This window comes from Rattus rattus, chromosome 14 (genome assembly GCF_011064425.1).
Source record: "Rattus rattus isolate New Zealand chromosome 14, Rrattus_CSIRO_v1, whole genome shotgun sequence".
NCBI classification, from domain to species: domain Eukaryota; kingdom Metazoa; phylum Chordata; class Mammalia; order Rodentia; family Muridae; genus Rattus; species Rattus rattus.
Window position 1 is genome coordinate 12,226,630 of NC_046167.1, and position 23,548 is coordinate 12,250,177.

Below are 23,548 nucleotides of genomic sequence, written 5' to 3' on the forward strand. Positions count from 1 at the left end.
TCCATACGTACCTACCCCCACACATATGCATGTACACTTGCACACACATGTATACCACACATGCATGTATACCAGCACATTCATGAACACACAAAATGTAGTTTATGAATGCGTCATAATCTAGGTCCCTCAAACACTTTTCTTCCGTCTGAAAAGTTGCAGATTTCACAGGAACCATCGATCCGAACCACACGGTATCACCATGTCACCACAGAGTTCTGGTTAATTGTGCTTCTCCACACATCAGCCACATAGTTAGGAGGTCCGTCTCTGCTCCCTGCAGCCAGACACATTCCTCAAGACGTGGGGGACGTGAACATGCTGGAAACCGGCTAAGATACTCTTCCCAGAAGCTCATTAAACTGCCTGATGTCTGGCAGGTGGCTCTAGATAAAAGGGTGATTCCCCAAACTCTCTGGGGACACCAAGACACAGAGAATCTCAGAGGCAGCGGTGACCCCTTTCCATTCACTTATGATGCGAGACCAGAACCAGCCAACACCTAGCCACTCGCTAACACCAACCTCCAGAGATGAATGTGTCAAAGATGATCTGGGCTCCATTGAAGAAATCGCCAAACTGAGCTTCCCAGAGGGGCAGCAACTTTGGGCTTTCGATGCTCATCCCGTATTCAAATCCCAAGACAGCCTCTTCTGACAGCGGGCTGTTGCTAACCTAATGATGAGGGGGAGAAACGTGCAGAGACTTAGTGTAGTAAAGCTTTGCAGGGACACAAACCTCCCAGGAGGAGGGGCTTGGAGGGAGCGTTGCTCTCACTCATGGTCCTTCCTTTGCAAAAGGAGACCTGCTGACCGCTCAGTGTCTCTGCTGACCGCTCAGTATCTCTGACATGGGAAGATGAGGACAGAGAGGAAAGAGAAGGCACTGCAGCACAGTCCTTTAAGATGTCCTTCAAGAGTAAGTAGCACAGGGCTGGGAAATGGCACAGTATTTGCAAGGCCCTGGGTTCAATCCCCAGCGCCATCAAAAATGTGGATGGGGAAGGGGGGTTACTTGAAGAGGACAGGTAGCAAGATGGCTGAGCAGATATCACTAAGCCTCACAACCTGAGTTCAATCCCTGGGACCCAGAAGAGAACCAACTCCTGAAAGATGTCCTTTTACACACACACACACACACACGAGTATTTACACACACATACTCACATATACACACTCACATACATACACATGCACACATACATACACACACATGCATATACACGCATTTACACACATACTCACATACACACACATACATACACACACCCATACACACAACACATACACACACCCATGCATACATATACACATACACACACATACATATACACGCATTTACACACATACTCACATACACACACATACATACACACACCCATACACACAACACATACACACACCCAGGCATATATATACACATACACACACATACATACACACACACACACAACACATACACATACCCACACATACATATACACATACACATACATACATACACACATACATACATATGTACACATGCATACACACGCTCACACATGCATACACACATGTATATACATACATATACACATACACACATGCACACACATGCATACACACACTCTCACACACACACATACACATTCACCTACACACACGTATACACACACACACACATGCACACACACTCACACACACGAATACATGCACTCAAATACATACAACACATACATATAACACATACACACATGCATACACACATACATATACACACTCATACACACAACATATACACTCACAGATGCATGCATATACACATACACACACTCATATACACAAACTCACACTCACATATACATGCATAAACACACACTCACACATACACACACTTGGACACACGCATACACATACACACACTCGAACACACACATACACACTCACATACACACAGACATATATACATACATACACATACACTCACACAAACTCATATATACACACATATATACACACATGCATTACACACATATGCACACACACATGCATACACACACTCACACACACATATACACACACCCACATACACACTCACACACACATATACACACACACTCTAAAATGTAATAAAATTAAAGATTAAGCAATATAATCCAAGTGGTAATAGTGCACGCCTAATTCCAGCACTCAGGAGGCGGAGGCAGGTGAATCTCTAATTCACAGCCAGCCTGGTCTACAAAGTGTGTTTTAGGACAGCCAGGGCTACATAGAAAAATCCTGTCTCAAAAAACAAGAAACAAACAAACAAAGAAAACGATATATTTCTCATATGGTATACTTTTAAACAGAAATTAAAATTACCACGTAATTTTTCAAAGATGTCATAAACAAAGCTGGAAAAGTTATGATCTAAAAGCCTACCAGTGTTTAGACCTGGTACTGTAGCATCCGATTTGTATAGAACAAAAGAGCCGTCATGTTAGCACTGACAAAACAGAACACACTAAACGCCCTGTTAGCGCTTAATGCAGCAAGATTCCAAAGTGGGCTCGAGAAGGACGGAGAAAAGTGTCCCTGGGTGTGTTGAGGGATGGAGGAGAATGTCTTTACTTGAAGCAAACACACACTGCAGGATGTCAGGTTGGAAACTGCTTTCAGATGGTTAATGATGAAGGAAACATTCCTTATATATACCCAATTTTAAAAAAAAATCAATTCTGCACTCACATGACCAAGAATTCTGTTTGAAACGGTCTCCCGCTGTAGCCCAACCTGTCCTGGAACCTGACTCCAGCTGATGAAGCAGGAGCTGAGCATGTGCCCTGGCCCTCTGATGTATCTAAACTGATACTAACTATCAAGTCACACTTCAGAGAAAACCTAATTTGAGGTGAGGGGGGTGTGGGGGGGAGGGACACATAGGCTCAACACTTCTTCCCCTGTTCACAAATCTGTCTTGATCCAAAGATAGTTTTTAGAAAAGGTTAAAGCAAGGAATCTGTCTCCTTAAACAGCTTTCACCAAGCTCAAGTGAGGAGACAGTCTTGAAACCCGCATCTTCTTCCACCTTTCAAGGTAGAGGATCTCACTGAACCTGAGGCTCACAGATCCAGCTAGACTGGCTGACGAGTAAGGCTCTGGATCCTCGAGTCTTTACCTCCCTAGTGCTGGGATTGCCGTGCCTGGCTTTCTACTGGGTGCTTGGGAATGAACTCATGCTTGCATCGGAAGCACCTGATTGACTGACCAAGCTCTCTCTCCAGTCCCAACAAACACACAGGTTATACTCTCAAACCAAAACCTACAATAGGAAAGAAGGCGGTGGACTACTAAATATACTTTAAAGGAATAATCTGTTTCCGTAAATCCCATGAGCTGTTCGCTAAGGTAATTGTTGGAGACACAAGAACGTAAAGGCACATGTTCTTAAGACCTTAAAAAAATCCCAAGAAATGCCTGTGGAGCAAGAGCACCTGGAAGAAGTGTTTCTACTGTGTTCTGTGTGGTTTAGCACGCTAGAGATGCTGGCTTCCTGTGCACACCCTTGATGGACCAGGCTAGAGATGCTGGCTTCCTGTGCACACCCTTGATGGACCTTAACTGATCACAACAGTTTACAGACTGCAATGTTGACTTCCCAGCTGCGTGATGAGACCTAACGACAGATAGGCAGCCAGGACAATCGCTCTAGCTTCCAATCCCAGCTCCAATGTGGCTCTCACAATCCCAATGTGGCTCTCCAATCCCAGCTCTCATTAGTTCCCTCCAAGTTTACAGACCTCCGTGGCCTTCCACTCAGCACTCCTCTATTTTAAAAAAGTATCAAACACAAAGTTTCTGACATCCGAATTCGGCTGCTTTAAGAATCCTCTGCCTGACACTTCTGGTCTCGTTGGCCTCGCCAGTAGAAGCGAGATGACAAAAGGAATGTCATCCTTCGGAGAGAGTCTCGATAAGACTCACACGCTGTGCCACCGCTGTGGCTCTAAGGCCTACCGCCCTCAGAAGTCAACCTGTAACAAATATGGCCGCCTTGCCAAACGCAAGAGAAAGTGTAACTGGAGGGCCAAGGCTAACAGACAAAACACTCGTGGGACTGGAGAAGAGGCCCCTAAAGACTGTCTACCGCAGATTCAGACATGGATTCCATGAAGGAGCAACACCTAAACCCAGGAGGGCAGCTGTGGCAGCATCCAGTTCATCTCAAGGATTTCAATCCGTCATAAAATAAATGCTCTGGTTTCGAAAACAACGACGACAACAAAGAATCCTCTACCTGCCACGTAGGGTCGCATGCCCGGAATCCCCAGTACTTGAGCAGTAAGACAGACTGGAGAGGAACTCAACATCATCTCTACCCACAAGGGAATTTGAAGGCAGCTTGGACTCTATAAGACTCCGTCCCCCAAAATAACTGTACTGGTTGGTGCATCCATACATAGATTTGATATATAAACGTCTTACCTCCAGAAAGCCCTTCTGGTTAGGGTCCATGTGGTTCAGAGGAATGTAGACATCATCAGTGTTCTGGCAAACCACCATTGCATGCCTTTGACTGAAAGTTCCACGGCCAACATCTTGGCCACTCAGACGAACATTGAAACCTGAAGCAAGCAAGCGGGGGAAGAAAAGCAGATTGCTGTGCATAACTAACACGAAAACAAGCCGTAGCCCTGGTCCTTTGTGGTTTGAGACAAAAATCTATCAACGCTGTCCACCTTAAAGTCTTGGGCTCAGTCTCCTGGGGAGCTTAGTTAAAGGTATGTACTGCTGGGCTGGGAGAGATGGCTCAGAGGCTGCTGCTCTTCCAGAGGTCCTGAGTTCAATTCCCAGCACCCACACAGTGGCTCACAACCATCTACAATGAGATCTGGTGCCCTCATCCGGTAGGCAGGCATACATGCAGGCAGAACACTGTATACATGACAAATAAATAAATATTTTTTTAAAAACTTGTAAAATATATGTACTGCCACACATAGCTATTTGATATCTTTTTTTTTTTTTTCTTTTCTTTTTTTCGGAGCTGGGGACCGAACCCAGGGCCTTGCGCTCGCTAGGCAAGCGCTCTACCGCTGAGCTAAATCCCCAACCCGGCTATTTGATATCTTATACACTGCTCACTCTGAGAGGTTCTCTTAGAATAAATATATCTTCCGTGATACTGGAGAGATGGCTCAGTGGTTAAGAGCACTTGCTGCTCTTCCAAGTTCAGTTCTAAGCACCCAGCTACAGAGGGATCTGAAAACTCTGACTTTCTTGGACATTAGTGTGAGTACACACCCACAGAGAGACTCACAAACACATATCATTAAAAGCACTAAGAGTCTCTGTCTCTGTCTCTCCCTCTGTGTATGTGTGAGTGTATGTGTGAGTGTGTGTGTTTGAGTGTGAGTGTGTGTGAGTGTGTGTGAGTGTGTGTGTGTGTGTGTGAGTGTGTGAGTGTGTGAGTGTGTGTGTGAGTGTGTGTGTGTGTGTGTGTGTGTGAGTGTGTGTGTGTGTGTGTGTGTGTGTGTGTGAGTGTGTGTGTGAGTGTGTGTGTGTGTGTCGTAGTGTGTGTGTGTGTGTGAGTGTGTGTGTGAGTGTGTGTGTGAGTATGTGTGTGACTGTGTGTGTGAGTGTGTGTGTGTGAGCGTGTGTGTGTGTGAGTATGTGTGTATGTGAGTGTGAGCGTGTGTGTGTGTGTGTGTGTGTGTGTGTGTGTGTGTACCTTTTCTGTATCGAAGGTCTATAGTAATGTGATGTTGGTAAGAAAGGAGAGTCATTTCTGGCCCTACAGTTTTTAAAGACTATCCTCAGCACATCCACAAGTGAGCCCTGTGAATTCCAGTTGTGACTGCACTTTTGCCTATACCCTGGTGAAAGTGCTTAGCACGCCTTCTAACCGAGGAGCACCTTCAGGTTAGAAACCCTCTAATCCATGAAAGTGACAAGCGGCCACTGAACTCCAAAGACCACATATAACTCAGGGAGCTCAGAGCATTTTCTGCTAGCCGAGAAGCTAAAGAGAAATGTCTTACCTTGAGCAAGTAAGGAGCCCAAGGCAAGTGTTTCTGCGGTGGCCCAGTCGAGATTGGTTCCATTCTTCACCTTCTCCATTCTTGACTGCAAAAAAGAAAAAATTAAGAGGAAGAGAATAAAACAAACTTTTAAGGTTTTATTTTATGTATGTGAGTACACTGTAGCTGTCTTCAATCATACCAGAAGAGGGCATCACATCCCATTACAGGTGGTGGTGAGCCACCATGTGGTTGCTGGAAATTAAACTCTGGAAGAGCAGTCTGTGCTCTTAACTGCTGAGCCATCTCTCCAGCTCTGAAACAAACTTTTAAAACTCTATAGCCTGAGAGATAGCTCAGTGGATACGAATGCTTCTTGCTCTTGCAGAGGACCCAGGTTCGATTCCCAATGTGCATATGGTATTACACAACTATAATTCCAGTTCTAGGGGGTTTAATACCCTTATTTGACCTCTGTAGGTGCTGTGCATACAGGTGACACATATGTATACAAAACACTCACATATGAAAAATAAAACGAACAAATCTAATTTTAAAAATAATTCTTGGGGCTGGAGAGATGGCTCAGTGGTTAAGAGCACTGACTGTTCTTCCAGAGGTCCTGAGTTCAATTCCCAGCAACCACATGGTGGCTCATGAACATCTGTAATGGGATCTGATGCCCTCTTCTGGTATGTCTGAGGACAGCAACAGTGTACTTATATCCAGTAAATAAATAAATATTTAAAAATAATAATCTTTAAAAGAATCCACATCCTTTTCTGTCTTTTTCTTCTCTTTGTCTTTTTTTCTCCAGCCCTGGGGACTGAACCCAGGGCTTTACACCTGGTAGACAAATACTCTGGGTGTCATGTAGCTTTAAAGCAGGCAAGAGAAGCATGCACTCAGAAAGGAGTCACCTCTGCTGAGGTGTGAGGTGATGAAGAGGAGAGGAAACCTCTAATTCTCTATTTCTACTTTTAAAGATGTATTTTTATTTTATCTCGTGTGTATGAGTGCTTTGCTTATACACACGTATGTAGATCACATGCATACCTGATGCCCACAGAGACCAGAACAAGGAAACTGAAGCTACAGATGGTTATTAGACACCATGTGGGTCCCAGAAACAGAACCCAGATCCTAAGAAAGTGCAGCTAGTGCTCTTAATTGCGAGACCATCCCCCCAGCTTCACATTTTCTATGTAAACCAGACGGTGTGTTTTGTTTGTGAGAATCCTGCTAAAATGTGGCTGTAGAGATAGGATTGGCTAATCTTCTGGAGGACCTGGGTTCGATGTTTTAGCACCCACAATGCAGCTCACGACTGTCTGTACCTCCAGTTCCAGGGGACCTGGCATCCTCACACAGACACACATGCAGGCAGAACACCAATGCACACAAAATAAAAATAAATTAAAAAAAATTAAAAATGTTAAATGGTTCTGCTAAAATAAAAACAAAAACAAAGGTAGTGTTTTACAATAATTCAGAGGGCACAGGTCTTACATCAGTGGTTCTAAACCTTCCTGATGCTGCGACCTTTAATGGTTCCTCATGTTGTGGTGACCCCAACCATAATTATTTCTGTTGCTGCTTCTTATCCGTAATTTTGCTGCTGTTATGAAACATGATGTGAATATCTGTGTTTTTGATGGTGACCACCATAAAACTGTTTGACACAACCTGTTTGACTCTCCAAAATGGCCACGACCCACATGTTGAAAACCACTCTTCTATATCCATACCAAGGGAAGCTAAAGACCTTTAACCCTTTGTTTTCCTAATTTTAACAACAGAAAGTCCCACACTGTTAAAAAACAAAAACAAAAACAAAAAAACAAAACCTATCAGTCACTGGCAAACCAGTGACTTTAAATACAAAAGACAGTACCTAAAACCTTAGTATGCTTAAGGGTATAAATGGCCATCCCTGGGGTATGTGAGTTGATTTTTATTACTTTATTTAAGCTTCCTGGAAGAATTATAGTGTTTTCTGTTCACTGGAACAATCAGCCATATTTCTGTATTTTTCTAATGAGCATGCATTTATATATATATGTATATATACACATATATATGTGTGTGTGTATATATGTGTGTGTATAAATATATATACATATATACATACATACATACATATATACATACATACATATATACATATATACATACATACCTAAAATCCCATACCTAAAATCCCATAGAGAAGAACAGAAATGAAGAAAAGCCAAACCAACTGAACCAAAGTCCCAAAACCAGCGCGGGGTATCAGCTGCTACAACCCAGTAACATACGATAAATATTTCTCCACAACTGGAAACATCAGAACAGCATCGGTTTCTTCGCTGAGGGGAAAATGGAAAGCAGCGAGGGGTCCCGTTAAGGCTTCCCACCTGAACATACATCTTTAGCAGGTGGCTGTGTAACTGCAGCTCCTCTGGAACCTCCACGGACTTCACGCCAACGAACCGCAGGAGCTCCAGAGGCACTCCTGTGTCCCAGGTAGTGACGCAGGCTGCTGGCTGCACCAGGCCCTGCCAGCGGGCCTGCAGGTGCGGGGCTGGGGGGCTGTAGTGGGCCACATTGGCCAAGTGGCCATTTAACTTGGCGTAGTAGGAGGCTTTTATGTCGGAGACCTCCTCCTGCGTCATGAGTCCGCTGGCGATGAGGTGCTCTGCGTAGGTATCAGGAATGCTCTTTCGGGCTCTGTTAGAAAGAAAGAAATGGGTGGTGGGAAATAGAGATGGGGTTGACCTAGTGCACACAGTTCTGAGAGAATCATTGCCAAAGGCATTGCAGGATGTTATTATCCTTAAAAGTTCTGCAACTAGGGCTCACTGACTGCTCTTCCAGAGGTCCTGAGTTCAAATCCCAGCAACCACAGGGTGGCTCACGACCATCTGTAATGAGATCTGATGCCCAATTCTGGTGTGTCTGACTGAAGACAGCTTACTTGTAGGATAAATAGATAAATCTTTAAAAAAAAAAAAAAGTTCTAGAACTACATAGAGACAGCAGCTGTAAGACACTGTAATATATTAAATGTTTCAGAATTGTTATACTTAAATACTGAAGGAGACTGGCGTTTTTATTTTTAAAAATGCACCTCAAGAGTTTAAGCGTATTTGCTGCTCTCTCAAAAGGATCTGAGTTCAGATCTTGGCATTCATGTTAGGTAGCTCACAAATGCCTGTAACTCCAGCTCTAAGGAACCAGACCCCCTCGTTTAGCCTCTGTGGGAACCTGCTCGACCTGCTCACAAACACGTGCACACAGATTCACACTGATAAACACACACACATCTCAACCTGCTCAGAAACACGTGCACACAGATTCACACTGATAAACACACACATCCGTTCAAATAAAACTGCTGGGGATGCTAGCTAATCTAACCTAACTGGTCAACTCTAGGCCACTGAAAAATCCTGTGACACAGGAGGCACCTGGCATTAATGAGGATGCTTCTACTTCACACACACACACACACACACACACACACACACACACACACAAAGAATTTCTCAAGCTATTTCCTCTCAAGGTAAAAGGAGGTACTTGGGTGCAGTTTAAAGAATCATGGAAGTCCCACTCCTAATCCTCTCAGTCATACTAACCAGCCTCAATCAGGTTTTACCCAAGTCCTCTTACCTAGTCTTGCTAATTGCTAAGTAAGTAAAGCTCCCCTTTCTCTGCCTAATGAAGAGAAGTGTGTAAGAGTAAGGGGCACTCCTGAGCCTTGAAAGATGATCACTATGGTTTCTCTAGGGCAGGCATGATTTATGTGCTCATCCCCCTTCAAAGTATCTGTGAGAAGAAACAGGAATGCAGAATGGCTGGAAAGTTCAGCTGCCATGAACATCTGGGTGTTAATCGAATGACCATCATGGAGAGAACCAATCACCACACGCTGTCCACATATGTGTATACACACACATACACACACACACAGGCACACACTTACACATACACACAGGCACACATTCACACAGTCACACAAACACACACACTCACACACACATACACACAGCTCTAAGTTGAATCTTCATTACCAAAAATATGAGCCATTGATTGATTGATGATAATGATGAGAGGAAGAGGAGGAGGAGGAAGAGGAAGAAGAAGAAGAAGAGGAGGAAGAGGAGGGAGAGGAGAAGGAGGAGGAGGAGGAGGAGGGGTAGCATGGTACTGAAGGAAAACTTGTAACTGTACCTGATGATTTTGTACATGACTGGGTTGGTGAAGAAAGGTTCGTCCAGCTCATTGTGACCCCACTGCCTATAGCATAACAAATCAATAATCACGTCCTTGCGGAACTGGCGCTGATACTCAAAAGCAAGTCGTGTCGCTCGGACCACTTCCTCTGGACTGTCTCCGTTGACGTGGATGATGGCACAGCCTACTAGCTTTCCTAAAGAAGACCAAGATTTAAGAATAAAAAAGGCCAGTTACCATGGACAACCGTGAGATGTTTCCCAAGACACACTTACCTAGGGGGGGACACAGCCCTGCAACACAGGGGTCGTCTATGTATGAAGGCTTTGGAATTCAGCTGACTAGTCTCAGGTCCACGAGGCTGTGTGTCACTGGAGGAGGTGGAAATCTGTCTACTGGTTATTGAGCAAGCTCAAGGGCACCGTCTAGGGGCGAGCCAGAGGACCTAGCTTTGAGTCCCAGTACCCACATAGTGGCTCAAAACTCTGTGTAATGCCAGACTCCGGGAGAGCCACACTCTGAGGACAGCGACAGTGTCCTCATATACATGAAATAATTTTTTTTAAATTATTTTAAAAATTAATTAAATAAAATAAATTAAAATGCGGTGACCAGCAAGACTCACTGTTCTGAGCAAACTAGAAGTCTACAGATTCCGTGTCTGGCTGGCACAGCATAGCAATGGCAGTTCAGGTGAGCTACAACATACCAATGTCACTGCTGTATAAGGACGACCTTCCTCTCTCAGCAGGCGTGGTGTAACCCAACTGGTTATTGACTATGAGATGGATGCTCCCACCGATTCTGAAATGTGGGAGATTAGAGAGCGTGAACGTCTCCAGAACAATCCCTTGACCACAGAAGGAAGCGTCGCCATGAACCTGAAACATTCATCGGATGGAGGAAGCAAGAATTAGTAAGCTTAGGTTTTCTGATGGAAACAAACTGCGTGACAATCCCAATAGAAACACCAGCCACCACCCTCTCATCGCTCCCCTCACACAAAAACAGAAGCTTTCAGGACGTCTTGTGTGAAAGCACCTTTCAAAGAATAATACCATTTCTCCCTGTTAACGCTGCACGCTGGACCCGACTCCTCAATTTCACAACACTTTAGCATCGACAGCAGCAGAATGGGAGGAATAGCTACCACATATGCAGTGAGAGCATCGACCCAGGGGTTCTTTTTTCTGTGCTAGGGATTGAACTCAGGGCCTCATGCTTCCCAGTCAAGCACTCCACCACTGGGCTAAGAGGCCAGTTTCAGCTCTAGGAAATTCTGCATGAAAACAGCCTTAGGATGTGAGAAACAGGATGTGCGAGCTGACACGAGGGGTAAAAGTGCTCCCCTCGCAAACCCAAACACCTGAAGTGGACCCCTGAGACCCACATAAAGGTAGAAAGGCAGAACTGACCCCACAAAACTGTCCTCTCACCTCCACATGCATGTTATGGCATACACACACACAACACAACACACACACACATAACACATACACATACACACCACACACAAAGAACGTAGAACACACTCACACACACACAACACAACACACACACACATAACACATACACATACACACCACACACACAAACACACCACACACAAAGAACGTAGAACACACACACACACACACACACACACCCCATTACATACACACACCACACACAACACATACCACACACACCACACATACCACACATACACATATACGCCACATGCCACACTACACAGTACACCACACACACACACATAACACACACACACACCACACACACATATACCACACACACATACACACACACCACACACACACATAACACACACACACATACCATACACACACACAACACACACACACACACACACACACACACGTCTATGAGGAATAGTGCACACCTCAGTGAACTCCTCCTCTCCCCAGTCACTTACCGCTGAGGAGAGACAGAGAAGTAGCTCCCATCACCAAATCCTGCCCGCTGCCAGGAACATAAGAGAGGAAGGGGACAGCACACATTAAAGCCAAGGTACGAGAAGCAAGACAATAACATAAGAAGAAAAGGTTTGAGAAATCGCAATGAAAGGATGTCTAACACTCAAAGCCAGAATATCAGAATATCCCATGAAGCCTGGCAGAGAAGGTGGTTGGCGCGGGCAGCTTTTTATTTAAAACCTGCTGCAAATATTAAACGTATCATGAAAATTTTTACAAATAAATTTTTTTTAAAGTCCGGAATTCTCTTTTCTCAAAATGTCATTCCACTTTCCTCTTAAATATCTGCAATCTCCGGCCATATCTACCAATCCATTGTTCTTTCTGGTACACACACACACACACACACACACACACACACACACACACACACGTACCTGCAGGCATATGACTTTGTCCCCAGGCTGAGCAGAACCATTTGGCGAGTAGTCCCCGTCTTCCTGAGACTGCTGCCTACCACGAGTTTTCCCTACAGCCACCGGGTTAATAGCTTCCAGGTGTGAGGGGTTGGGTAGCATTGTCACATGGAGGGGTCGATGGGCGCCAAAGTCTAGGTCCACTGAGGAGGTCAGATGGGACAGGACGTCACCAATGGCAGCAACGTTTTCTGGAAACTCACTTAAGCCTCGCATTTTACGGAACATCAGCTATCACAACAGAAACACAAGGTATAAACAGGTCTTATTTCAGTGGGTCGGAAGGGAGCTTAAGGAAAGATGGGCAGTATATAAACTCCTTTTCTAGTGATCGCAAGTGTGCATTCTTTAATGTCTGTTTTAAAGACAGACGCAGCTCTCTAACTGCTGGGTGGCTCGGCACTACTGTGAGTTCTTCAGAATCAAACGGCCGCCGACATTGTTTTACAGTAATATTAGAGTTAATTACCTGTCTGTGTGTGAGCCTGTGTGTGGGTGTGCGCGCCCAAGCATGGGTTTGTACAGACTCCAGAGGAAACTGGACCCTTCCGAAGAAACACCTCCCTGGAATGTGCTGTTGGTGATTTCACCAAACATCCCAGTAAGCTCCCTGGAGCCTACCGTCATGGGTCCTGGGAACTCAACTGAAACCTTCTACAAATGGGCTCCTAACTACCTATATATCTCTTCCAGTCCTTAGTGACAATATTTTAAGAGGAATCTGACACAAATAAATAACAGTTTCTTCTGTCTTGTGTAGCTTTTGAAATAACTAATCAGTAGTGAGTTCAGTCACTATATCTCCATAAAATACAAAGAAAGAAAAATAAATTTAAAAAAACTCCCACAATTTAATCTTTTTGTAATTCTATTTCAGAAAGGTGTAAATTTTTGTTTTGTTTGGTTTTTGAGGCAGGGTTTCTCTCTGTAGCCCTGGCTGCCCTGGAAAACCTCTGTAGACCAGGCTGCCCTGGAACTCAAGAGATCTGCCTGCCTTTGCCTCCCAAGTGCTAGGAGCAAAGGCCTGCTCCTCTGCTGCTACCAGCACCATCCCCAACCCCCACCGAGGCCGAAAGCGAAAGTCTGAATGAGCTTTCCACCCAACCAAATTCCTACTTCCAAATGTCTATAGTCTTAGCCACATTAAAGGGCTGCTATTGATTCTGAAGTAGTAGATCTTAATGCCACTGACTACTTTTAAAAGGCTGTTTGGGGGTTGGGTTTTTTCACACGTGGAGTATGAGAGGATCTCATAAGCAACATCCCAGGTTTCTGGAGAGAGAAACCTGCTTCCAGATTCCTTCCAAAGCTAGATCTGGAGTACGGTGGACCAGAGGTAGCTGAGAACCTGTAGCTGAGGTTTTTGTGGTGCTCCTCGTGCACTCCAGACACTGACAGTACACAGCCCTGCCATACAGGCCATCGGCACCTATACCCTGCGAGATGGCGTTTAACAAAGCATGGTCCTGGCGCTACTCCCCACACATGGGTACTAGGACCATGCAAATGAGACCAGCAGGCAGGTCACCATGGCAACGGTAGTGCTGGAGTGGAAGTGCAATGGAAACACGGTTGTCCAGAGACCAACATTACTCCAGCAGCCATGACTTTGGGATGTGGAACTAGGGGCAAGGGACGATAAAGCTGCTCTAATCATCAGTCCTACGGAGTCCCCAGGGCAACCACACCACACAGGTTGTGGAGGAGTGCTTCTGAAGCAGGCGTGTAAGTCACTGTCCCTCCAATCCTGTCTGTGGTGGCAGCCACGAATGGTGAGGAAGGTCAGCCAGGCCCATCACACCAGTCTCAGCAAAAGTCATTGCAATTGGGTCACAGATGCTGGTGACATCAGCATCTATCTGATCACGTGGAGGAATACTTTAGGAAGTCCAAACTCGAGCCTAGGTCTTTAACAGGACACCTAGAGGGCAGGGCTGGAGGATGTTCCCACAAAGTCCTCTGCCTTCCGGATCCTTGAAGCCATTGCCTCTGGCTTCCACGGTGGCCCCGTGATGGTTTAAATGGGTGGGCCCATGGGCTCATATATTTGAGTGCTTGGTCCCTAGTTAGCATAATAGTCTGGAAAGAATTGGAAAGAATGAGGGTGCTGGAAGAGATGTGTCACTGGGGATGGGCTTTGAGGTTTCTGTGCCTTGTGCTTGTGGATCAGATGTAAGTTCCCAACTATAGGTAAATTCCCCTATAAGTTACCCTGGTGATGGTGTCTGTTCACAGCAACAGAAAAGTATCTGAGATGTGGTCTGTGCTACAGGAGTCAAAGCTCAAGTCTGGTGGTGTATGTGAGTGTGTGCATGTGTGTGTGTGAGTGTGTGGTGTGTGTGTGTGTGTGGTGTATGTGAGTGTGTGCGTGTGTGTGTATGTATGTGTGTGTGAGTGTGTGGGTGTGTATGAGTGTGTGTGTGTGTGTGTGTGACGTGTGTGTGTGTGTGTGAGTGTGTGTGGTATGTGTGTGTGTGGTGTGTGTGAGTGTGTGCATGTGTGTGTGTGTGCATGTGTGTGCATGTTCATGTGTGTTGTGGCAGTGGAAGCACAGAGGACAACTTTGCTTATCATTCCTTGGCCACCATGCACCTTGAAGAAACAAAACGACCCTGAATTTCCCCGGGGAAGAATCTATAGAAGAACATTATGGAAGAGTCAGCCTCAAGTCTGCCTGCGGGCATGAAGCTTCACCCCTCCACTAAGCTATCCCCCCATCGGTTTCTAAAGGAAATGACCACCATCACCTTCATTCTGCTGCAGTCCTGCTCTGGCAAGAACCACAGAGAGTCTCCTCGAGACATCGGGGAGGCTACATCAGTGAAGTCTCATCAAGATGGCTGCCCAAACAGGACCTGAACATCAGACGACCGAGTGGGTTGTACCATGGTGCATTTCGGAGTATAGGAGTTTGGGGTTAGGTGGGTGGGATAGTGTGACAACAATAAAATGGTAGCCCATGGGCAGTAAAAACAAACAAACAAACGAAGCAGCCACACACAGAGAGGAACCTTACCTCTGGAGGTAACTGCAGAAGGCCTGTCAACAGATTCAGCCTCCCTCTGTGGGGCATCCCGATAATGATGTCCGTTATACCGCCATAGGCTGACAATTTCAGCAACTCGTGAAAAAAGCCCATCATGCTCTCTGCCCCTTCACCTCCGTATCTCTTCACCGTGGCAAACTTGGTGGCCAAAAAGTGGTCAAACTCCTACGGAACAGACCTATTAGCTGCTGGGAGAAAGTCAGGTGCTCAGGAGAAAGGCAGATAAGTTCCGCGTGGTTTAAGAAGACCCAGTGGGGGGTTGGGGATTTAGCTCAGTGGTAGAGCGCTTGCCTAGCAAACGCAAGGCCCTGGGTTCAGTCCCCAGCTCCGAAAAAAAGAAAAAGAAAAAAAAAAAAAAAAAAAAAAAAAAAGAAGACCCAGTGGTCACCACTGTGTCCCTCCAGTACAGATCCACAGGCCTTACGGGATAGTGCAGTTCCACTAAGGACCCTTGACACCAAAGGAGCTGTAAAGGGAAGACCCGAGCAATAGAATCACGGATCTAGGAACAGCCGCCTTCTTTCTGTATTTGCTTTTCCAGACTTATGGCCGGACTTGGCTATATCTGCTGCTTGGTCTAACACAGTAGTATTGTAGAGGCGCTGTGGTATTTTGTCACCAAGGTCTAATGCTATCCACTCACACTGGTGGGAACAGGCCTTTTATTGGTCTGTCATGCCTGAGACCTTACCATAGCCCCGGGGATTGGGTCCCACCAGTTTACATTGAGAACCTCTGCCCAGGAATTAAGCAATCTCTTCGGGAAACAAGAAGAGAGGTTTAATCTTAAGGACTTGGTCAGTTTTTACAAAATAAGCAGACGAATGCATCAGCACACTCTGGTGCCTCAGAGGACCAACAGCTCACACGCTACGTCATCCACTTCGCTGGTGCCTGGAGTGGAGTGTTGCCAGTCTGTTGTGCTAAGCAGTGGGGAGCGGAAGGGACAAGGTCTAATGTCCTCTTTCTTCTCTTCAGTGGTGAGCTGTCTTTGCAGGAAACGAGAAGACCTGGTTCACTGATATTAGCTAGTACTCATTTTTACTATTTTTAGCTATATGGTTGTCGGTGCGTACATACTAGTGCGGGTGCCCCCAGAAGTCACAAGCATTGGCTTCCCTGTCGCCAGAGTCAAAGATAGCAACATGAGGTGCCACGTGGGCGCTGGGACTTGAACCCGGGTTCTCTAGAAGAGCAGCGGGTGATTTTAACCACTGAGCCGCCCCTCCAGCCCGTAGCTGATACTGTACATACCTGAGATTCTAGCAGAAGTTTCGACAGGTGTTTTCGCTCTTCTGTGGTAAATGTCTCCTTTTTCAGTTCCTCAAACCTTCTGGCAAACCAGTCTTTCTCCTCCTGGCTCTGCAGCTGGGCGGTTTCAATAGAAATTGGCCCACAGTAGATATGGTTCAAATAGCCTAACACTTCCTCAAGAGAAGCCTCTTCTTTGCCCATGTTTAACAGTCCTGTGAAATAAAACCAAAGGGATCGGTTCAAAGAATACTCAACCTGACAGAAGATAAACCGAGGGATGGAACACGGTCGCTGCCTCGACTGTGAGCCCTCCATTACAGACGGAATCAATGATTCTTAACATCTCATCTAAAAAACAATTGTGGGAAATTATATCCAGGATCTCTCACATAACAAGCAGGCAGTCCACCACTGAGGTATAGCCTCTGACCCATCTAGACCTTCTCTAAAGGCAAAGTTAAAATTCTGGTTGATGGCCATGAGGTGGTGAAAACTCGATGGGAAGGGACCTTCCTTCCTTGTGAGGACAGCTCTATGTTATGTCAAGTTTTGATTCCACTGTAATTTCAGACTAAAATTTAAAAAAACACTCTTAGGGTAGGAACGCATCTCAGTGTAGAGCTCTTAGCTGTCATGCACAGGACCCTGGGTCTCATTCTCGCACCACAATAATACTGATAACACACGAGTAACATGAGATAAACCGTGACTTGTGATCGAGGCCTAATTTCTCTCTCTCCCCCCCACCCCTCCCCCCGGAGCTGGGGACTGAACCCAGGACCTTGCGCTTGTTAGACAAGCGCTCTACCACTGAGCTAAATCCCCAACCCCAGGCCTAATTTTTCTGTTTGTTTTGTTACTGCTTTAGTTTCTAGGCCAGGGAAGAAATGGAATGAGGGGGTTCAGGCTTTGGAATGAGAGCAGAGCTAGGCTGTTTCCCACCTGTGCTGTGTCAAGTACACATTACTTAGTTTCCTGAGTCTGCTTCCACCTGTGGTAGTTTGGATGAGAAGTCCCCCATAGGTTCAGGCATTGGAACACTTGGGCCTCAATGGTGGTGCTTGAGGTGGTTTATGAGGCCATGCTGGACGGATGACGTCACTAGGATTAGGCTCTGAGATTTTAAAAGCCACATGCCACTTCTAGTCTCGATATGTGCTCTCTGCTTGCCGCTCCAACAGGCCTCACACCTGCCTACCACACTTCCCCACTTTTCAGTAATGAGCTTTCTTTCTCCCCTCAGGAACTGACAGCCCAAATCAACCTTTCCTTCTCTAAGTTGCCTTGGTGGGGGTACTTTATCACAGTTGTAACAAAGTAACTAAGAAACCATTTCTAAACTAAATACGGCTATACAAAGACTTTTAGGAGCAGCTATGAAAATGAACCAACATTCTATATGTAAAACCTGTGGTATCAACATGTTTGAATTTTTAAATACTATATGTAATATTTACATAATGGGGTACGTAATATGCATTCAATCATACGTGGCATATGAAGATAGGAGGGAAACTTTAGGAGCTGGTTCTCCCCTTTTACTTCGTATGTCCCACCCACTTGGTGGTAGGCACCTCTACTCACTGAACCATCTTGCCAGCCTACCCTGTGCTTTTTAACACAAAGAAAATAAGAGCATTCTAGAACTTCAAGACAGCTCCTTTTGGAAGACAATTCAAAAGATGCCTTTCCTTGTCCCTTCTTCCAGTGGAACACAACCCACAAGATACAGGTCACAACCCCATTGAAGGTCTAATGATCTTCTCCCAGGGTTGGGATGAGGGCTCCGGGTAAGAGGCTCTTGTCCAAGACCATCGGAAAAACACAGATATTTACATCGTAACAGTAGCAAAATAAGTAGCGTTTTAAAAGTAGCAACAAGGGCTGGAGAGATGACTCAACGATTAAGAGCACTGACTGCTCTTCCAGAGGTCCTAAGTTCAAATCCCAGCAACCACATGGTGGCTCACAACCATCTGTAGTGAGATCTGATGCCTTCTTCTGGTGTGTCTGAAGACAGCTACAATGTACTTATGTATAATAAATAAATAAATCTTAAAAAAAAAAACAAAGTAGCAATGAAACTAATTTTATGGTTGGGCGCCTCCCCAACATGAGAAACAACTGTATTAAAGAGTGGCCATACTAGAAGTTGGAGAACCACTGCCTTTACCTGACGGAAGTCTTCAACCCAGGGCATTCAGTTCTACAAGAACAGAACAAGGCACTTCTGACCGCTCCCCTCTCACACCCAGGAGCCACCTTACCTGTGGTAGTGAAGGGTCCCTGGAGTGTCTGCACAAGAGCTTGGATTTCAGGCACAGTATCCAGGAGGGCTTGTCCGGGGAAGAGAGGGTTGATCTGGGCAGCTTTGTGGCCATGCTCACAATACACTGTCACCAGCCTGGCAAGGCCATGGTCAACTGAATTGGGAGAAGGAAATAAAACCACTGAGGAGATGCTCAGAAACTACAGACACACTCGTCACGGAAGGACGGCCTTAGACATTGAACACACTGTTCCTCCTCGCCTCTGCCAGGGGCTCTCCGGATTAAAGGCTGTCAGATGCTAGGTAAACACACTTATTTCCTTAAATTTATCTCCTGATAGCTAAAGTCCATGGAAGCAAAACCAAACCAGACAGGAAAAGAGCTTGAGCCTTGGGTGTGTGATAACTGCACACGTGGTAGACATCAGAAAGGATTTCGGACACTGACACAAGTCAGTTCCACACTGACATTAAAGACATGGTCCCCTTCCTTTCCCCATTAGTGCAGGGGTTTTTGTTTGTTTTTTAAGATTTATTTATTTATTATGTATACAGTGTTCTGTCCGAATATATGCCTGAACGCCAGAAGAGGGCGCCAAGGTCTCATTACAGATGGTTGTGAGCCACCACGTGGTTGCTGGCAATTGAACTCAGGACCTCTGGAAGAGCAGTCAATGCTCTTAACCACTGAGACATCTCTCCAGCCCAAATGCAGGGGTTGCCTTTAATCCCAGCACTTGGGAGGCAGAGGCAGGCAGATTTCTGTAAGTTCAAAACCAGCCTAGTCTACAAAGTGAGCCCCAAGACGGCCAAGGCTACACAGAGAAACCCTGTCTCAAAAAAGCAAAAAAGCAAGCAAACAACAGGGCTAGAGAAACAGCTCAACGGATGTGGAAACTCGCTACTCTTGCAGAGGACGGGGTTCAGCTCCCAGCATCCACATGTTAGCTCCCAACTATCCCTCATTCCAGTTACAGGGGACTCCAAGCTTTCTTTTGGCCCTTTCAGACGCCAAGCACACACATAGTACATATTCATACATACAGGCCAAACATTCATACATGTATATACATGCAGGCCAAACATTCATACATGTACATATATGCAGGCCAAACATTCATATGCATAAAACAAAAATCTATCACCTATGTATGTATTTATCCCCTGTCTATGAACAGACATTTCTCTGGTCGAAGTTGCACATGCTTTTATTTGGGAGGCAGAGGCAGATGGGTTACCTACCTGGTAAGTTCTAAGCCAACCAAGGCTACATAGTGAGACCCTGTCTCAAACAAACAAAAATAACAATAATAATAGTAAGGTAAAGGTAAAACCCCAAAGCCAATGGGACATTTCCATTTCTCCTTCAGTGCTGGAAATAAAAATTCAGGGATCTCCTCTGCTAAAAAAATTTGTATTTATTTTGGCAAGGGGCCATGCCAGAACATGCATGTGGAAGCCAGAGGATAACTTACAATAAATTCTTCGCTCTCCTTTTACCGTGTGTGTGCCCAGGGATCGAATTTACGTGCTCAGGCTTGCAAGCACCTACATCCCTACATATCTACCTACACATCTAATTGGCCCTTTTATTCGTATAGACTCCAGACACCATTATTTTATAACACTGTAGACGAGGAATTAACCCTAATTATCTCGTCCCTCACGTGCTGCAAGCCGGACATTCTGGGGCTTGCTATGGCTTCAAGGCCATCCTGGACTGCACAGTGAGGTCCAGGAGAGACTGAGCTACAGAGTAAGACCCGGTCTCAAAGCAAAGCAGCTACAGACAACCGACTGGGAATGCAACTCCAGTGGGAAAGAGCTTGGCTCGCACGTGTGGGGTGCTTACTTAATCCCCGGTGCCTAAATAAACAATTAATTAATTTATTAAAACAATTAGGTGAAGTTAGGCTGGTATGGTGGTACAAGCCAATACTCAGGGACAGAGGAGTGGCTTTTTGTGAGTTCAGGGACAGCCAGGGCTACAACATAGTAAGCCCCTGTGTCGAAACAGCAAAGCAAAGCAAACCTCTTCAACATCTTCTTTATGAACAATTACGGCTGCGCAATGGTTTCCTAGTAATGTATGTGCTTCGGTCTGTGCTCTATGCACTGCCAAGTCCTTCAAATGGGGTAGACATAGTGAGGGAAGATCAGGGATGCGGTCATCAGACTTGTTTGCAGCAGCAGCAGCTAGGCAGGTCCACAGTAAGCCATATTCCCAGAGACAACTCCGGTTTGCCCCTTCCTGAGTCTTAATACTGAACATGTCCTCCAGTTTGAGGAGACATCCTTTCAGATACCACTTAAAAAAAAAAAGATGTATTTATTTATTATACATAAGTACACTGTAGCTGTCTTCAGACACACCAGAAGAAGGCATCAGATCCCATTACAAATGGTTGTGAGCCACCATGCGGTTGCTGGGAATTGAACTCAGGACCTTTGGAAGAGCAGTCAGTGCTCTTAACCACTGAGCCACCTCTCCAGCCCCAGATACCCTCTTTGCTTGGGATAGCCACCGCTAGGTTCTGTTGCTTGTGACTGGAAGACACAGGGAAAACAAAAAATGCTGTTACAGAAGACAATGGTAACTGTATCCATCTACATTGATTACTTTGTTATTTACTGTAAATTACAATGTTTAATTTTGGTAGTGAAGCACAGTGACCACAGTTCTGCTTCAAAAAGGAAAACACCAAGTTACCCAGCACAAATCAGCTAAGTTAAACTAAACTTAGTATTTCATTTAAAAGCCAGGTAAAGGGGAGATGGCTTAGCAGTTAAGAGGTCAGACTGCTTCTCCAGAGAATCCTGATTCATTTCTCAGCACCTTCCATAACTCTAGTCCCAGGGGATCTGACACCTTCTTCTGGCCTCCAGCTTCGGTTTTTCCTTTCCTTTCCTTTCCTTTCCTTTCCTTTCCTTTCCTTTCCTTTCCTTTCCTTTCCTTTCTCCACCCCCTCTCTCTTTCCCCTCCCTCCCTCCCTCCCTCCCTCCCTCCCTCCCTTCCTCCCTTCCTCCCTTCCTCCCTTCCTTCCTTCCTTCCTTTTGGGATGTCTCCACTTTCCAAGTGCTGGGATTACAAACACTTCCGTGTTTGTCACTTCCGTTTGGGGGAGGGGGAAGAGAGGTTGTTTTTCATTTTTGGAGACAGGGTTTCTTTGTGTATCTATCCCCGACTCTCCCGGAAGTTGCTCTGTAGACCAGGTTGGCCTGGAACTCAGAGACCTGCCTGCCTCTGCCTCCTAAGTGCTGGGCTTCACCACCACCTCCCAGCTCGGTGAGGAAACCTAAAAACTGACACTGGTAACAAAGAAGTTGACTCCAATGTTCCATTATACTTACACACACACACACACACATACACACACACACACACACATACACACACACACACACCATACACATACATATATGTACATATACAGCACACACATATACAACACACACATGTATCACACACACACACCATACACATACACATATACACATATATACAACACTCACATACCCACCACACACACACACACTTATCACACACACACACACACACAATTTTTCCCTTGATATAAAACCTAGGGCCCTGAGCATTGCCCTGAGCATTCTTTTTTTTTTTTTTTTTAAGGTTTATTTATTATATATAAGTACACTGTAGCTGTCTTCAGACACACCAGAAGAGGGCATCAGATCCCACTACAGATGGTTGTGAGCCACCATGTGGTTGCTGGGATTTGAACTCAGGACCTCTGGAAGAGCAGTCAGTGCTCTTAACCCCTGAGCCATCTCTCCAGCCTGGCCCTGAGCATTCTAAGCAGACATTCTGCCACTGAGGCAAATCCCCATCCCTTCGTCTGTTACAATTAAAGTCGAAAAAGGGTGCCTTGATCCTAAAGAAATAAATGCCAAGGTAACTGTATCAGTAAGCCGCCATCTTTTAAGTAAAGGGCTAAGGCTGTATACCTTTGCGTCTGCATTAATATTTTAGAACTTTCTACAGTTTTAAAAATCACTTCAGTTTCTTCGAAGTATTTTTTTTACAATTCCACAAAAGGCTCCTGTGATGTGTGACATGCAACACCCCCAGAACCTCACTGCAGCCATCACATCTCCGTGATAGAGACAGTGACCTCCAGCCTTCGTCTAGAGTCCGACAGCTTTCACCCCTTGAAGGTCTCTGGGCACGGGTTCAGCGGGAAACGTTCCCTAGGGATTTATGTGTTTGAACATGTTGTTCCCAGCAGGTTTAGGAAGTAACAGAACATCTGGGTTATGGGGACTAGAGTTGGTGGACACAGGCCCATGGGGCCAGGCCTTCAGAGTGACAGTCAGTTTCTGCTTTCTGACCAGCAGGCTGTAAGGAGC

The 23,548-nt window shown here is 45.5% G+C and overlaps 1 protein-coding gene and 1 pseudogene across 3 annotated transcripts in view; one reads left to right on the plus strand and one right to left on the minus strand.

Moving 5' to 3' along the window:
* The window catches only part of Dhtkd1 (dehydrogenase E1 and transketolase domain containing 1), a 48,284-nt gene that overhangs the window by 14,370 nt on the left and 10,366 nt on the right, over nucleotides 1–23,548 (minus strand). For 2 of the 3 annotated variants that reach the window (XM_032884837.1, XM_032884836.1), the window contains exons 2-11: nucleotides 19,179–19,334; nucleotides 16,912–17,123; nucleotides 15,628–15,822; nucleotides 12,573–12,842; nucleotides 10,911–11,082; nucleotides 10,199–10,397; nucleotides 8,380–8,692; nucleotides 6,005–6,089; nucleotides 4,449–4,588; nucleotides 525–675 (exon numbers count right to left, since the gene is read on the minus strand). In XM_032884837.1, coding sequence (XP_032740728.1) covers nucleotides 525–675; nucleotides 4,449–4,588; nucleotides 6,005–6,089; nucleotides 8,380–8,692; nucleotides 10,199–10,397; nucleotides 10,911–11,082; nucleotides 12,573–12,842; nucleotides 15,628–15,822; nucleotides 16,912–17,123; nucleotides 19,179–19,334 — 1,893 coding nt within the window. Of the gene's footprint in view, nucleotides 1–524; nucleotides 676–4,448; nucleotides 4,589–6,004; nucleotides 6,090–8,379; nucleotides 8,693–10,198; nucleotides 10,398–10,910; nucleotides 11,083–12,134; nucleotides 12,182–12,572; nucleotides 12,843–15,627; nucleotides 15,823–16,911; nucleotides 17,124–19,178; nucleotides 19,335–23,548 lie in introns of all 3 variants that reach the window. The other variant, XM_032884835.1, reaches the window with a different exon arrangement.
* On the plus strand, nucleotides 3,900–4,215 carry LOC116883418 (annotated as a pseudogene).